At 42.0% G+C, this 16,477-nt stretch overlaps 1 protein-coding gene and 1 long non-coding RNA gene across 4 annotated transcripts in view; one reads left to right on the top strand and one right to left on the bottom strand.

The window, feature by feature from the left end:
* Window positions 1-813: 813 nt before the first annotated feature.
* LOC135413155 (uncharacterized) lies at window positions 814-12,866 on the bottom strand. Its single transcript, XR_010430110.1, has 3 exons — window positions 12,753-12,866; window positions 7,897-8,091; window positions 814-4,435 (listed from the first exon to the last, which is right to left on the bottom strand). It is a non-coding gene; the product is annotated as an uncharacterized LOC135413155 (long non-coding RNA).
* Window positions 12,810-16,477, top strand: part of TLL1 (tolloid like 1) — a 131,249-nt gene continuing 127,581 nt past the window's right edge. For all 3 annotated transcript variants that reach the window (XM_064652416.1, XM_064652413.1, XM_064652414.1), the window contains exon 1: window positions 12,810-14,673. In XM_064652416.1, coding sequence (XP_064508486.1) covers window positions 14,451-14,673 — 223 coding nt within the window. In that variant the 5' untranslated portion in view covers window positions 12,810-14,450. The remainder of the gene's footprint in view (window positions 14,674-16,477) is intronic.

Genomic DNA, 16,477 nt, shown 5'->3' on the forward strand with positions numbered 1-16,477 from the left:
AAGCACTCTTTATGCCTGAGATCCCAAAAACAATTCTTGTTTTTACCCTTTTTTTATGATCTTGCACTTTGTACAATTCATTTTCATCCAATTACTATTACATTGGCTCCCAAGGTCATTCACTTCTAGTATGATAGTACAATTCCCTTCTGCATGGATAATTCATCTCAATAACGTATTATCAACAGATTTCAGTAGCATACTTTTCTTTTGTATGATAAGTTTATGAATGAAAGTATTAAATAATATTTGTCTATGCTGGCTTTTTGAGAATTTCACTAGAATTCCACAGTTTTCCTCTATAGTCTGTGTAAAGAAGATAGATTCACAGTATATTTAACATAACTGAATTGTTTCTCCTTTCAACATCTGAGAAACATTTGCAAAGGTTATGTGATATAAACACATGAACCTTGTGTTTATATCAATGAAGCTGATATTTATACAAAAAATATCTGGAATAGAAAGATTTTAAAACTGGAAATGGGTGCATAGAAAAACAATGTAGTTTTTTTTCTATTCATTTACTTTAGTTGCACCTATGCAATATAGTATTGAATCTCTTAGTCTAAAATGGATGGTAAAATACAAACTGGTAACATAAAAATTATCTTTCATGTGGAAAATGACAAATCTGCACATCTTCTTTCTTTGAGAAGAAGAAAAAATAGTTCTCTACAACAATATAAAGCAATGCTGACACCTACAGAGAATGTATGTAAATATCAACTTAGAATTTGCATTTTCTGAGAATTCCCAGAATTATTTGGTAAAAGAACAAATGATTTAAAGGAAGCTCTTAGAACTGTCAAGAAAAAAAATAAATCTTTATTTTCTGCTTAGGTCTTTGGTAAATCAGATAAAACTCTGAATATAAACCACATGCTTTAAAAAGTATACCATTTACTTCTAGTTATGAACATTTCCAATTGCATAAAAATATTTTTAAACAGATTGATTCATGCAGCAGTAAAGGACCCAATAACCATGAACCAAGCCATCAGCATGATGTACATTGCTGCACAGAATCAGATTTACTGCCTCTGATGGACTGTTTGGCCTTTCCTCCCTCATTGTGACACAATAGGATTATATTAGTATTACAGATTCGCATCTTCTCTGCTCAGCCAAACAGGCCTATAAAAACTTCTGTGTAATAGGTTGCCCATATGTGGAGCAAAGTTAAAGAAAAATCAGCCTAACAGATTGAGGAGAGATTTTTGTAGAAGAGACACAGCTCTTTTACTATTTGTTCACTAATATACTATTATGGGTTATGCAAGCTGTGATATCTACCACATTGCTGCAGAAAGGTGGACTTCTTTTTTTCCTTAGAAGCATATAATAGGTGTTTTAAATACATAAAAGAAGTATAACTAACAATGAATTCTGCATTAGTCATTTTCTCAGAGGCAATTTATAGGCTTGACAGTATGTTGCTTAAAGTGGTGATTTAGCTAAGTGGCCAACAGATAGGAGGTACTAAACTAGGTAAAAAAAAAATTGGAAAAATGGGAGATGGCAATTGCAGACTCATCTAACATTCGTGTTATCCACACTCACATTATGCAAACATCTGGGAGAATTTCAAACATCTGTGAGAATTTCAACTCTCAAAGAAAATTGTTTGAGTTCAAAATAGGTTTTGAAATCTGAACTGCTGAAGATCTTTGAACTTTTTAGTTTTGGTTCCAAGTATGATATGGCCCAACTCAACTTGTAAGCAAATGGAAACTTCTAGGAAGTCTGAAAGACTAGACAGCTTGACTTTGGATTTAGTGGGTGTTGGGAAGCTACAAATCAGAAGGCAGGAAATCAAAGAAAAGCCATAATTATTTTTATATAAAAGGCTGAATAAAATCCTCTCATTCTAGGCCTCTACTGTTTCTTTGGAAATTAAAATATCACAAGATATTAATATGTGTCTTTGAAAACCAGCTATGTTTCATATCCTGTAATCTTTTCATCTGATAGATAGCAGTGCTTCACCAGTCAGATTGTCAAGATCTTTCAACTGAAAAAGTGATCTATTTAGACTAGTTCATGTGTATTACAATTTCTGTTGAACAATCACAATATTAAGTTCTTGCATATTCATTTTTAGCATTAGGTAGAATTGTTTGCATGTTTTATTTGTAAATGGTAGAAACTGAAACAGCAGACTTGCTCCTTTCATACTGTAACAATGGCCCTAAAAGTGTGTCTACAGTATGTTTAAGTGCAGAAAACAATTTGATATATAACATAGTTTGTATATTCAAACTTATTCTGATGCATATATATGAATACCAAGTTGATCTTAGTTGAGGGAAATGAACCAAGTTAAGAAATACCCTTTCCTCTTTAATAATTGCATGTTTACATTCTCAGCTCTTAATTCATGTATGTGTTTAGAACAGAATCAATCATTGTTTTAAACTCCATTGTTCTGGTGGATCTGAGCATGATGGCAACAGCAAAAAGCTTAGCTTGCAATTTTGAATGCTGTGAGACTTAACTTCTCACTGATATTTTCCTAACACCAGTGGGCAAACAAATACTATTAGTCGTTATTTGCAAAGGCTTAGGCCTTACATGTACATAATTAAGTAGAAGTGTAGCCGGCAATTTTATTTCTTTTTTTGGGGTGGTATGTAGAAGACGGGTGCTGTCTCTTGCCTCTCCCTCCATTGCCTTGAGAGTTTATAGCAGTTTTGTGTGTGAAGTTGCAACACAATCAGCGCATTGTTTCAAAGCGACCAAAGGCAACGCGTTATTATGTTTTTATAGTAGCTTTCAGCCAGTTAACGGGGGAAACGGAAATCCCTAGAGAGATGTTTTGCCCACGACCTGGAAACAGCGGGTGCCTGGCGGGAGCCCGCCGGCGCTGGCGGCCCCGGGCCGGAGGGCCAGAGGCGGGGGCAGGGTGGCTGCTGCCCTCTCGCCCGCCCCGGCTCTCACTAGGGGTCGCAGGATGCCAAAAAATCACAACTGGATCGGGAGGGCAGGGATGCCAGACGTCTGCACGTTACCTTCCATGCCATGGCTTTCAAGCTGGGCAAACTGTTGGGAAAATACGCAAGTGTCGAGACGATGGGGCCACGCACTGTGGGTGGCTCTGGTTGCTTGGTAAAACTCAGGTTTGGTCAGGACAGGAGGGTTGAGTCGGGGAAGAAGACCACATCTAATTATTATTAACTACATGTGTTGGGTAATCTGTAAGAAAGGCCTAATGCTGGTACAGGTGAGATTGGTTTTGTTGCAGAGCTTAACCTGGATATTAACTGGAGACTTGGTCAGGCAGTATTTTCTATACTATGTTCATTAAATACTCACTGTTTAAAATTAGTAATAAATTTTATTTATAAGTACAAGTCTCTTCTTTCACACAGAATTCTGTGAGCTGCTTCTGGTGCGTTATCACTTCTCTAACAAACTACATTATAAACTCAATTATGTCTACGCTACCTGAAGGACTACATTAAAAATGTAGGCTACACCAACATGATTCCTTGTTAAAGTTCTGATACTAAAATATAATCACAGGTTGGGTTTCAGAAGAGAGTTTTCCCATCTAGTTTGCCATTGCTTTTTAGAGCAAGACTCAAGTGTGTTCCTATGTGTCTATTTTCCAAACAAACAAATATTCTGTTCCTGTTGTGACACTGAGGTGGGAAGTTAGAGAAAGAAATGTAACAAGTGATAACAACCACAGATCCAAATTTACTCATGGAGACAATTGGCAAACTGATCTGTTCATTAAAGTAAATGAAACTTGCATTGGAAGTAGAGACTCATTACAAATACATCAAGCAACCATATTCAGAGTCAAATGAAATATGCAAATATCAAAAACTGTATTCAATAAATAGTTTTATATTTAACACCAAATGAAATAATTTCTTATAAAGATAACAATAAAAATGAACTGACAGTATCAATTTCTAAAGAGAGTTGAGTGATGAAGTAATAGCTTTCAGTGCATTTTGGTCACTAAAATATAAGAAAGATATTAAGCTATTAGAGAGCATCCAAAGGAGGGCAATGAAGATGGTGAAGGGCCTTGAGGGGAAGCCATATGAGGTGTGGCTGAGGTCACTTGGTGTGTTCAGCCTGGACAAGAGGAGACTGAGGGGAGACTTCATTGCAGTCTACAACTTCCTCATGAAGGGAAGAAGAGGGGCAGACACTGACCTATTCTCTGTGGTGACGAGGGACAGGACCCGAGGAAATGGCCAGAAGTTGTGTCAGGGGACGTTTAGGCTGGATATTAGGAAAAGGTTCTTCACCCCGAGAGTGGTTGGGCTCCCCAGCACCAAGCCTAACAGAGTTCAAGTAGTGTTTGGATGATACTCTCAGGCACATCGTGTGACTCTTGGGGATGGTCCCGTGCAGGGCCAGGAGCTGGACTCGATGATCCTTGTCGGTCCCTTCCAACTCAGCACATTCTGTGATTCTGTGATTCATATGAGCATACAGAGAGAAGAAAACAGGTTTAGGAAGGAGCAAAAGTAGTAGTAGAGGAGTTTCTTTCAAATGGAAGACTGTTTGAATCATTTAGAAGTCATGATCTATCACTTTAGTATAGCTTAGTCTTAAACCAGGAATATTTCCGACTGGTTTCACTACTAGCATTTTGTGCAAAATCTGAGTGTTTATATTACAGATTTTTCTAGTAAAAGGATTTTGATAATATGTATTATTGCATTTATCTGCAATGTCTCTCCTGCAAACCGCTGAAAAAAGAGAATCCTGAAAAAAGAGAATTCTGAAAAAGAGAATCCACACAAACACAAATTTGGCTATGATAGATGGAGCTAGGGGGTTTTTCAGATGCTGGGAATTAAGTGCACTTTTTATATGGTAAATGCAATTCTTTAACAAACAAAATGCATGTGAGCACATATACGTAAAAAAAAAAAAATCTTACCGGTTGCGGCAGTTCTACATAACACTAAACAGAAGTACAAACATACACCTTGATTCTTATGCTTCACACTTGAAGATTCTGAGCTGTTCATATATTCAATGTTTTAAGCCTGTACTCATAAAGTAAGGGCTTCAGAGCCTAATCCGACAAGGGCATTCCTACCAGAAAATCCAAACCTAGAAGTCTGGAGAATGTATAGCAAATCTGACTCTATACTGCTTGTGCAGTGATACTGGACTCTGTATTAAATGCAACACAGAACTGTGCATGTGTAAGTGGTGCCTGGGACCTCTTTCACCCTTTTCTTGGAAGGATGACAATTTTATATAAATGCTGATTTCAGATCCTGGAGTTAATTTTGGAAGTGCTTTGCTCTCAGACTTTAGTTTGGGTCCTTTATATTATGAGTATGTGTGTGTACACGTATATGTGCCCACAATTGCCAATAACTATCTCTAGTTAGTTGTCTGTGACACATCCAGTATTGCAAATTATATAGCTTTGAGGTGAGGGGGTAAAAATTGAATTGTAAGAGCTTAATACTCTAATTGTGCTGAAGGAATATTGTGTTGAAATGGCTGCAAGTTAAGCTCGAATTATAAAGCATATGTATATATGTGTAATAACTGTAAAATATGTACTATTTACAGCAAATATTGTTTGTGTCTCCACAAAACTATCACCGTTGTGAGTGAAAGAGCATTCGCCTTTAAAATACAATATAATCCCTGAATTCTCCAGTCAGAGCTTATTAATTATTGCTGCATGGTACATCAGTGACATCTTTCAAAAGAAGCTTTTGCTGGAAAGTCTTCTATTGTAGTAAAGAATTGACAACAAACACAGTACAAATAATTTTGGAGAGAGCTGGATAACATGGATGCAATTAGTTTTGCCATAGACATTTTACAACACTGAAGATTAGAATAAGGTACTAAACAAGACACCTTAGGTACATGAGGTGGTGATTTATATTTTGGTCTGGTTTGGGGTTTTTTGTTTGTTTGTTTTTGTTGGGTTTTTTTGTTTTTGTTTGATTTGGGGGTTTTTTTCTGGGTTTTTTAGGGTTTCTTTTTGACAGCTACACCATAAAATTCAGTGGGTATAATGCTATCTGTAGCTACCTGTGATAATGAAATGTTGGTTAGACAGTGTTGAAAAGGGTAAAAGTTCTGTGCTGTGTAGAGAACTTATGTAAATATAACCACAAATAAAACAACACTTATAACTACAGGACAATATTTCTGTCATTGATAGGTCTTCTATCATAGTTTCATACTGCTTTCTGTAAGACAATTGCCATTCTTCCTCCTGGCTGCTGGTGCTAGGCCTTATTTATTTTCAGTGATCCAGAGTTAGAAGAATACATTGTGTCTATGCAGAAACCCATTAGGGCAGGGTTCCCCTATATGCTTCGATTCCTTACCTCCACTCTCAGTGTTACATGTTTTCTGTAGTAAATGCCAGAGATAAGGGATAAATTACCACGTAAACTAAACCAGAGGTTTTTCATGCGAGCGGCACATAGCTCAAAACTGTGAATCCTGTTCGGCAAGGTGCTGAGCTGCTCCATCTTCTAGAACTGAATGGAAGATCAAAATGCTCAGCAGTCTCTCAAGATCAGGCTCATTAGGGGTTTTTTTCTGTCAAAAATCATCCACTGACTCCCAGCTATGTGACAGTATGCTGAATACTGGAGGGTAAGATTAACCCTCTACACCTAGTCAATCTAATAACAATCATCACTTCAAAGTCTACCAGCAACATTTGGTCACAGAAGAACAGGTCTAGGAATAGTAATATCATTGTTATAGTTTATCACACTTATATTATCATATAATTGCCAAAGAAACTATGTTCACCAGCTACCAATATCTAGAATGACGACCCTGATCAGTTCCAATGTAAGTCAAAAACAAGTTTGCTGTCAGCTTTGACAAGGAGCAGCCTCTTACAAAGTTGAGGATTGAATCCTGAATGCTTTATCAACTTGTAAAAATAAACTGCAAACTCCAAAACAAATAGTTTTTAGCTGGCTTTTTTTTGCATGTCAGACAAAAAAGTAAACCAAACAAAATCAAGTTGGCAAACATTTAGATGCCACTTTTTCAACTGGCAGCTTCTATCTATGCTCTGAAGAACTGCAAGCTAAGCTCTGCTAAGCTCAAAGCTCATAGACTTTGTTTTTTAATTAAGAGAAGGTCAGGATGCCTCCTAATATTTGGAATGCAGCAGTTTTTAGATAAGTGAATATTTAATATGACCTCTTACACTATCCTCCTATACCTTCTAGCTTTGAACATTGCTTTAACAATTAAGCTCTTCTGGCCCTGTGTTTAAATAGCTGTCGACGGCTACTGCAAATTGATTTATTGCTTGATGAGGATCAGGGATGCTGAGCAAACACAGAACAGTTTCTAATTTAAGTTGTGCACCACTGGTTTTGTTGTTGTTGCTTGATTACTTGATTTAACATCAGTACATGTTACCAGTGTAGTTTTGTTCTTCTGCAATTTTTAGAGTATTAAAAATGGAGAGGGCATAACACAAATCATGTTATAAACACAGTCTGGTTGGGTATCTAATATCAAAATTCCTTGACACTGTCTGCTAGTAGATATTGTTTAAGTTGCTTATATATCTTTCCTTAATTGTGAAAATTTGATATAACATTTTCCATGCTAGTATCTACTACAAGATGATTTTTAAAATTCTTCTTCATCAGCCTTCTTTTTAGAAAGTTAGCTTAAATTATCCAGGTATTTGAGAATGAAACTTGCAAATAGATGGGTTTGATCCTAATTAAAAATCATAGCAGTATTTTTGGACGGGCTTCAGTATGGTCAGCCTGTAGGAAATGTTAAATCTTGAGCAGAATGGAAAGAAGGAGAGTATCAGTCCTTATGTCAAGGGATATATCCTTTTTTACCTTTAACACAGCCAGCCTTGAATACATGCAGTTTTAGCATCTCTCTCACCTGTCTCACCTGCAATGATATATCACATGATAATTTTGAGCTGTACCTTGCTTGGATCTGGAACTTAATTGAGAAGAAGAAATGATTTCAGGTGCTTAATCCACCTCAGTTGTATCTGCAGTATGGGGAGGGGAAGGTTGTCTCACTTGCATAGATGGGGAAGAAGGACTGATCTTGCAGCACGGTGAAGTCAGCACAAAGCTCCTGAGAAAGAATTAGGAGAAATCAGCAGTGGGAATGGTGGATATATTTTGGGACAGCAAAATTTTTTGCATAAGGAAACCAGGCCTGAGAAGTAACCAAGTGAAGAGATGGATGGAGGATAGCAGACAAGCAAAAATTGCCTGAACATCAGTGTAAGGGCTGGAACAAGGACAATTTTGTAACTGGGAAATAAGGTCAAGGAGCAAGACCAACTTTGTCGTGCACACCTGCAGTAAAAAACAGACAAGGAAGGTGGATGTCAATATAACTAAAAGTTATATTGGGTGAGAAGACATAAGAGAAAGATCAACTAGATAAAGGGAATGAAAACAAAACAACAACAACAAAAAGAACCCTGCATAGCTGAAGATGAATCTGAAAGTGAGAAATCCCAGAACAAAATTAAAGAAAAGTGCAATTAGGGCAGCTGGAACTGGGATACAAATCAAACACTACCATTAACTGGATAAGAAAAATAAAAGTGGGATGAACAGCCAAGACTGAAGACAGAATGAAGACAGGCTTGAAACAAAAAGCCAAGATAAGGCAAAGCATGGACATGGGAAGCAAACAGATGGGAGTTTGCTATTTAAAAAACACCCTCTCCCAGAGTTTGGAAGGGATCCCAAGATTCCCTCTTCTGCCAGTAATAACCATGAAATCCAGTGGTGAAGACAGACACGTCTTTTCAAATGCTGGGCCAAACGCAGCACTACCTATTCATGTTAACAGGTACTGTGTTGAGGAGCCAAAGATTCAAAACAGTGGAAGAATTATGCGAATATTGTTAAAGGTGAGGCTGTTGCTGGCAGAAGCCTGGTCATCTTTATTCTAGAAAGTGAAGGAAGCATTAAAGAAAAAGAATTATGGGAAGAGAAGCAGTGTCCAAAATCTCGAGAGAGCTAAACAGTCCAAAATTTGTGTCTTAGTCCTTGCCTTTGCCAGCACGTTCCTCGATAAAGCTGGTTCAAGGCTTTCAAACTGCACTTCTTGCTAAATATTTGCTTCTCAGATGCCTGAAAACTCCAGGGTTTGATTAGAGGTAGTTAGATAGTCAGTGAGTGATATTACTGCAACTGAAAGCAGTGGGAACAAGGCCTTGAAGAAATAAGCTTTTCTACAGTGCCAAGTCCTGACAGGTCTACAAGATATCAAACTAGGCAATCTATAACTGTTTTCCAAATGTAATATTCATATCCTGTCAAAATATCCCCTCATCTGAGGGGTGTATTATGAAACTAAAATAGTTAATATTTTTGAAGCCCATAAATACTGTAGCAACAAGCTCCATAAAATGCCCATGAGGAAATTAATAACTGTATTCAGAGTACAATCTGAATAAATGTGTAATGAATAAAGCATGGGGCATACTTTCAAAAATAAAGCAGAAAACATAACATTGAAAGCTTTTTGTTAATTAAGCAGAGAGATCTGTAGAAAAAATTGTATGCAAATGTGAAATGAACAACTTTCATAATACATGAGTACATGTGGGAGAGAAGGGAGAAATAAGGTTTCTTAGGTGAGCTCACTGTTGTTAAGATCATGAGTGCTTGATTTTTAACTTCAAAATTTTAATTTTAATTCATATAATTTATATTATTTATATTATTTAATTTATATAATTTACTCAGTATACCTTTATGATTAAATATATGTATGCTTGTTACTGTAAACAGTTTATTTGCTACAATGCGTTGGTACTTCCCTACAGAATAACTGTTTTGAGAATGGGAAAATGCTTAAACATAACTTCAGCTGTTTCAGAAGTGCTCTAGGTACCTCAGAGACAGAGAATGTGGTTATCAGGAGATAAAGCATGAAGGTAACCAGCTCCCGCAGAACTTCTCTGTTTTAGCCTCCTGAAAAATCCCACGAGTCCTTGTCCCAAGAAGCTGACCCACCATGATCTTCAGCCTTCAAAGCCTTAGGCATGTGCTGAGCTTGATGTTTGTGAATAAGCCCATTGTGTCCACCCACCTAAAACTCCACACTAGATGGAGGCCTAACCAGGAGACAGATAGCCAAAGAATGAGGAGGAGGTGTGAACAATGATATTTCAGATGTATTTTTTTTAGTTCTGTGATTGTGTTTGTCTTTTGTACATACTTGTCCTTTTTTAAAAACATTTTTTAGTTTGTTTGGGTGTTTTTTGTTTTGGTGGGGTTTTGTTTGTTTGTTTTTGGGTTTGTTTTTTTTTTAAGGGGGGGCTGTATTTTTTGTGAGTATGTGTAGGAAGAGCTGGAAAGCCTCCTGCTTTCTGGATTAAAAAAAAACCCAAAACAAAGAACCAAAACCACCACCACCACTTTTAATGTAAATGCATTTACCATTATCTGTGTCCCTGTAATATATCCACAAATCAGGAAATTTAAAGGGAAAGGGAAAATGCTTGGAGCTTTGTTGTTGCTGTTGTTGTGTTCCTTTGGTTGGTTTCCTTCCAGCTGAAGCATTCTGTCTTCCTGGCTATGTGCTCGTTTCTTTGGAAACGGCTGTAGGATGGATTTTTGATTGACTGTGTTGTCAGATGGATTATCAGAGTTGTGAGCTTTTTGGAATGGTAGACATGAATGTGTGATAAGAAAAAAATATTTTGTACTTAAAATGTTTCAAAATTTTGCATCATGAAAGAAGTTAGGTTGAATAATTAAGAGGTTAATTAGGGAAAAAGATGGGGTTTTTAATGTGAAACAGTTTGGTTACTAGGAAAAAAATTCTCTTAATATGAGGAAAGCTTTTTACTAATGTGACTGATGGGAATATTAATACCTAAGCAATGTAGAATAGTTTCTGCAGAGCTGTAATGCTTATTTTAAACAGTAATTCTAATGTGTAGTTGCTCTGGATTACAAGCAGAAAACAGCTTTTACCCTGACCTATACACACATTTATTTGTTACAGCACTTATGTGCCCAGATTTCTGCATGACTCCCATCTAACATTTCTGAATTTGTTTCCTGTCTTAGTCAGGGCTCTGCATGGCCAGCTGTCTTCAAGACTGTGAGCACTTGCTGCTGCTCTGCCAGTGTTGATGATGCTGAGGTCGGGGGCAGATTGAGGTTGGGAGTGACGTCAGTGCCTACCTTGCTGGGAGAGTTAATCTCCTGCTGGAGAGGCTATAATAATCTCCTCACTTGGGAGACGGGTATGTTGAGGATTGTATGTTGTACATTCCTCTACTAGGGCTGTAAAGCAATCAGCAAAGTCAGTGTTTCTAAGGCTCTATTGACAAACATGTGCTTGCTAGGCAGAGATTGTTTCTTTTTGGGATAGGGGTGCATAGGCACACGAAAGAAAATTAACTTTTTAAAGGTGTGCACGTATGAAACAAGACCAAGTAAAATAACAAAACTGGGTTACGGAGATCCACTATGTCAAATGAGCATGTAATTTATAAAACTGCAAGGTAAACTGTCTCCTTTGTGGACATTAAAAAATAACAGAAACTAGATTTCAGATTGGATCAGACTGGTTTCTTTACCAAAACACAGCCCACTAAACCGTGACAGTATGCAAGCATATATAGTCATCAGCTCCAACACTGCTCTGACGAATTGACAAGGAAGGATCTCTGATAACTTCCTTGGAGTCAGTTCCAAGTGTCTGAGGTGGCTGGTTACAGGAAGTACATTGAGGAAGAGGAGAAACGAGCAGACCACAAGTTTCTCAGGCTTTTCTGTCATCTGGTGTATGGTGCTTTTTGTGGGCCTTATGACACCCAACAAACTGAACTGCCGGGACAGAGAAGAGTGATTCCTTAATGAAGGCTGCACCTTTTCAGTGGCAGCTACTCATTCCTTGGCTTTCAACTTTGAAGCAACAAGACTAGGTTAGGAGTAACATGAACACAACGTGGATGCCAAAAATGCAAGGAAGCACAACACATGGATGCTTCAAAGACAGTGATGCTACCCGGTGCCAGACTCCTTAATATGCTCTATTATTAAGCTGTTATTAGCTCTGCCTTAACTGACCTTTCCAGTTTTAATGGTATGACCTGCCGAGAGTGCCTATCTATAGCAACACTAACCCTTCATTCGCAGAACGGCAGGGGCAGATGCACCGTCTCCGGGCAGGCAGTACACTTTTTGTCATTTGAAAAGAGGCTTTGCGCCTTGCTCTCCCCACACCTCCTTCCTCCCCGCCCCCCAGTCCCCCAACGCCTTCCCCCATGCCCCCCGTTTTTGGGAGCAGCTAGATCTTGATAGCGGCGATAGAAAGTTGTGCCCAGTCCCTGGATAGCTGCGAGAGCAGGCTGTGCCTACTCGGAGTTTGCATAACTGCTTTCGCCGTGCCCCTCCCGCCCCCGCGGCACCTGGGGCGGTCCGCGCCCGCGGAGCCAAGGGGCGCGCCGCCGGCTCTGCCTGCCTTCTTGGCATAGGCAGGAGAAGGGACTATCTCCGGATTTCCACCCCTGCCACAGAGGGAAGGTTACCGGGAAGTGCTGCGAAGAGAGTGAGCCTGTGCGGGCTCGGAAGTGAGAGAAAGACGCAGTCACTTCTCCGCGGCAGCCCTTTCAAAAGTCCGTGTTAAATGTGACACCCCGGCGAAATGGCAGCAGAAGAAACTCCCCTCTACCCACCCCTCGTCGTCCCCCCCGCCCTTTTCCATGGAAACTCGTAAAAGGAGGAGGAGTAGAGTTTGCTACGGAAAAGTCTCACCTTGGTCTGAAACAGTTTCAGGCGTTTCTGCAGGATCGGAGCTGCCCTTCTCGGGGGAGGGGAGGAGGCAGGCAGGGAGATCTCTAACTACCTATATACATTCCCCCCCCCCCCCCCTCCGCTTGATCTTGTTTTATTCGAGCAGCACGTATCTCCACCCCTCCTCCCCCTCCCTCTCCAGGTTGATCGGCTGAAATGAGGCTTTGCGCGCTTATCCCTTCTCGGGCTTTAAAACAAAACCCGGCCCCGCGCAGCCGGCGGCGGCTCGGGGCGCCTCGGCTCTGAAGCGCGGCTGGGCCGGGCGAGGCGAGGCAGGACACCGCGGAGCGGGGCGAAGGCTCCCGCGGAAACTTCGCTTGGAAAATAAACCTCCACCACTCTCCTGGAGATCCACGTGAGAGCAGGAAAACGCGACTGCAAGATCTCCGCGCTGCTGCTGCATGCTACGATTTTACTTTTTGTTTGCATTGATTGTTTTTTTTCTGTTTGTTTGTTTATTCTTACTTTCATTTTGGAACCGGTTCCCGGTTGCTTGGCTGAACTTCTGGAGACCAATGGACCTTTTACATTGCCTTCCTCTGTTTTAAACAAACTGTGGGCGCTTAAACTTTTCTCTTTCCCCCTCCCCCTCGCTCCTTAACCCCCACCCTTCAGCTCATGGGGCTCACACTGCAAAGCAGCCGCAGCAGAGGGGGAAATACACAGACACTGATTTATTTTTCCGTCTCCTAAATTGTAGTTAATTCTTCTCAACACCCATTCTCTCGCTCTTTTTTGGCTGTCGGGTGTCGATCTATGCATTGTTTTATCTGATCTCGATCTTTTTGTTGTTGTTGTTTAAATGCCATGCACTACTTATCTAGAGAGAAAGCTATATGGAGATAGAGGCGTATAGTGAATGCGCGTGTTTCCATAAGACACACTATCAAGGGAGCAGATCAGAAGCAGCCCGGATCCTGACCCTGACTGTATGAATAAGTAAGCAGGATGCTGACGACTGTGTGTTAGTTGCCTGTAAGGTTTTCGTAAGTTAAAGGGGGACGGAGGAGGGGGGACAGACCAGAGACAGAGCTTAGAGTGTTTGTGCAGAGGGGGGCGAAGCTCTGACACTTTGCTCACTCCAGCATAGCTGCTGCCTCCCATCACTAGAGCTCCGCGGTTTGCTGTAGTGCACCCTGCCTCCCCCACCCCGCCTGCTCCCTTTTCTTTCCTTCCTTTTCTCTTTCTTTCTTTTTCTTTTCCCCTCTCCCCGTGGTAGTTTGCTGATGTACAGCCCGGATCCATCTTCTGGTAGCATCAGCGGGACCGGGGTTGGCGGCGCGGCGGGCGGCGGGCGCGCAGCAGGGCGCGGGCCGGGCGCGGAACGGGACGCGGGCAGCAGCCGCCGCCGCCGCCTCCTCCACGGGAAGTTTGGCTGGGGTTTGACAGAGGCGAGGGGACGCCCTGACAGACAGGATCTCCCAGCCTGAGTCCACCCCCTGCGCCCACCCACACACCCGGAGACTTTTCCCCGACGAGAGGGCAGGAGGGGCACCGACGCTCATGCTCCTCACTCTGTGTCGCACCCGTCTGATTGGGGCTACCTAGAGGGCACCGTCTCTCGGAAGAGCCCCCAGGTGGAGAACGAAAAAAAAAACAACCAACCCCTCCACAAAACTTGTGGTTCCTCCATCCCTTACCCTCCTTTCCCAAGCCGGCATGGACAGCCGAACCGGCCGCCTAGTTCACCCGCGCCCTGCCCACCACCTCTTCGCCCGAGGGAGGATGAAGATGCTTTGCTGGAGGATGGCACTGTGGTTGGCCGGGTGGACTGTCTGCGGGAAGCCTTCCTGCTGCTCTGGCCTTGATTATGACTACACTTACGATTTCACTGAAGAGGATAAAGCCGAGGCGATAGATTATAAGGATCCTTGCAAAGCTGGTAAGTGACTTCCACGTCTAATGCAGCTCCCCACCCCCTCCCCAGATGGTGACTTTGTCTAGGCTTTATTTACGGCGGGGGTGGGTGAGGGGGGAGTCCCGGTCTCACCTGCTCCCTCCCAGGGCAGCTGCGGCGAACGCAGCTGGAGCCCGACGTCCAGCTCCCTCACCTGGGGAAGTACCTAAGACCTGCTTTTCCGGGACTTCCCACTTCCCTACCGCTTGCGGCTGGGGTGCGAGAGGGGCGCGGCGGCGGGCAGGGCAGGGCAGGGCAGGGCAGGGCAGGACCGTCCGCCACCGCTCCGCGGGCCCGGAGGCGTCGAGGCGGCCGCGGAGCCCTCGGGCCACGCCGCCGCTGGAGCCGCGGAAGTTGCAGAGAGCATTGCGGCGGGGCTTAAAGGTTTCGAGGCGGGACCATGCCCCGCAGCACCAGCCGGGAGCACGGAGCTGCCGGGTCGGGCTCCACCTGAGGCTGGCAGCTTCTCTCGGGGCCCTGCCCGCCCCCGCGGCGGGAGTGGTTGCCACCTCCGTTTCCTTCTCGCCTTCTTCCATCTCAACATGTCGCCCCCCCGGCCGGGCACCCCTTCCCATGGGCCGGGGCGGACCCGGGGCGGGCCCTAGGCGCCGGCCGCCTTCTGGATATGGATATGATAAGTGAGGATCCCGAGCGGTAGGGGATGCGGGGGGGATGATAACTGTTTGCTGGTGTTTCAGCTGTGCAAGCCCACGCGTCCTTCTCTAATAACCCGACTAGGAGGTGCTGCGGTTTGGTGTTTCACAGCGTGTGCGGTGGGGCTGCTGCGGTGCTGCGTGCTCTGTGCCTGACCCAACCACTCCTAAACTGTGAGGGAAGAGCTGAGTTACAGCCTGTTCTCACTTTGCAGAGCAATTGAGTGGTTTTCTAGAACGTTTATTTTTCTGATTTAGGACTGCAGCCTCCTTAACGCCAGGTACAATTATTTACCCGTTAAAGTTATCAGTAACAAGAACTGACCTCAGTTACCGGGTTCACTGGTATTTCAGTAGAGAAGTGCATCTCGGTGATTCCTCCCCCCCCCCATGTGTTATCAGCGACCGTGGTGGTCCATTCCCTACTGCTCTATTGTTAAACAAGCGCTCGAGTTTTCTAGCAGCCTCCTTTGCCTTAATTAGTTATTTTATATTCTGAAAATTAGTTCAGCCAAAGGTTGTATTCGCTATGTCTGTGTGGTTTTCTTTAATTTATTGAAGAGAATTTGGTGTACATATATGCTAAATATGCAGACACTGCGTTTTTCTAATCACAAAAATACTTTGTTCCTAAGTGTGAATTGTTAGATCTTCCTTGCTTACAACTGAGGAATGTTCAAGTCCAAAAAGAAGAGAAGCAAACAAAACATTATTTTTTTCTCAATTAGCACATGCTACAAAAAAAATATAAGTAACTGGTCATAGTTAACTTGACTCTTTTCTGTAGTTATTTAAGGAAATTCATATGAATCAAGCAAAAAATGTGTATTCACTCTCTTTGCTGTGCTATTTTTTTAGTACTTCTTGTTTCATAGTGGGAATAATTAGCAATTATAATTCATGATACTAAGTGTTTTGAGGTTATGCATGGGAAAAAGACAACAGTAGAAGACTGCAATTTGATCATCATTGCCAGTTCTCTGCCATCATTTTGTTTTGATTGGAAAAGCATTTGTTTGGAAAATTTTGCCCATTGAAACATTTCATGGAAGTTCTTGCTGCCGTTGCTTCTTCACAAGTATATGATGCTTAGATACTACTACAGGGATGAAAGACAGGTAGGTGCATGGGGAGTT

Source organism: Pseudopipra pipra, chromosome 4 (genome assembly GCF_036250125.1).
Source record: "Pseudopipra pipra isolate bDixPip1 chromosome 4, bDixPip1.hap1, whole genome shotgun sequence".
Classification (NCBI taxonomy): domain Eukaryota; kingdom Metazoa; phylum Chordata; class Aves; order Passeriformes; family Pipridae; genus Pseudopipra; species Pseudopipra pipra.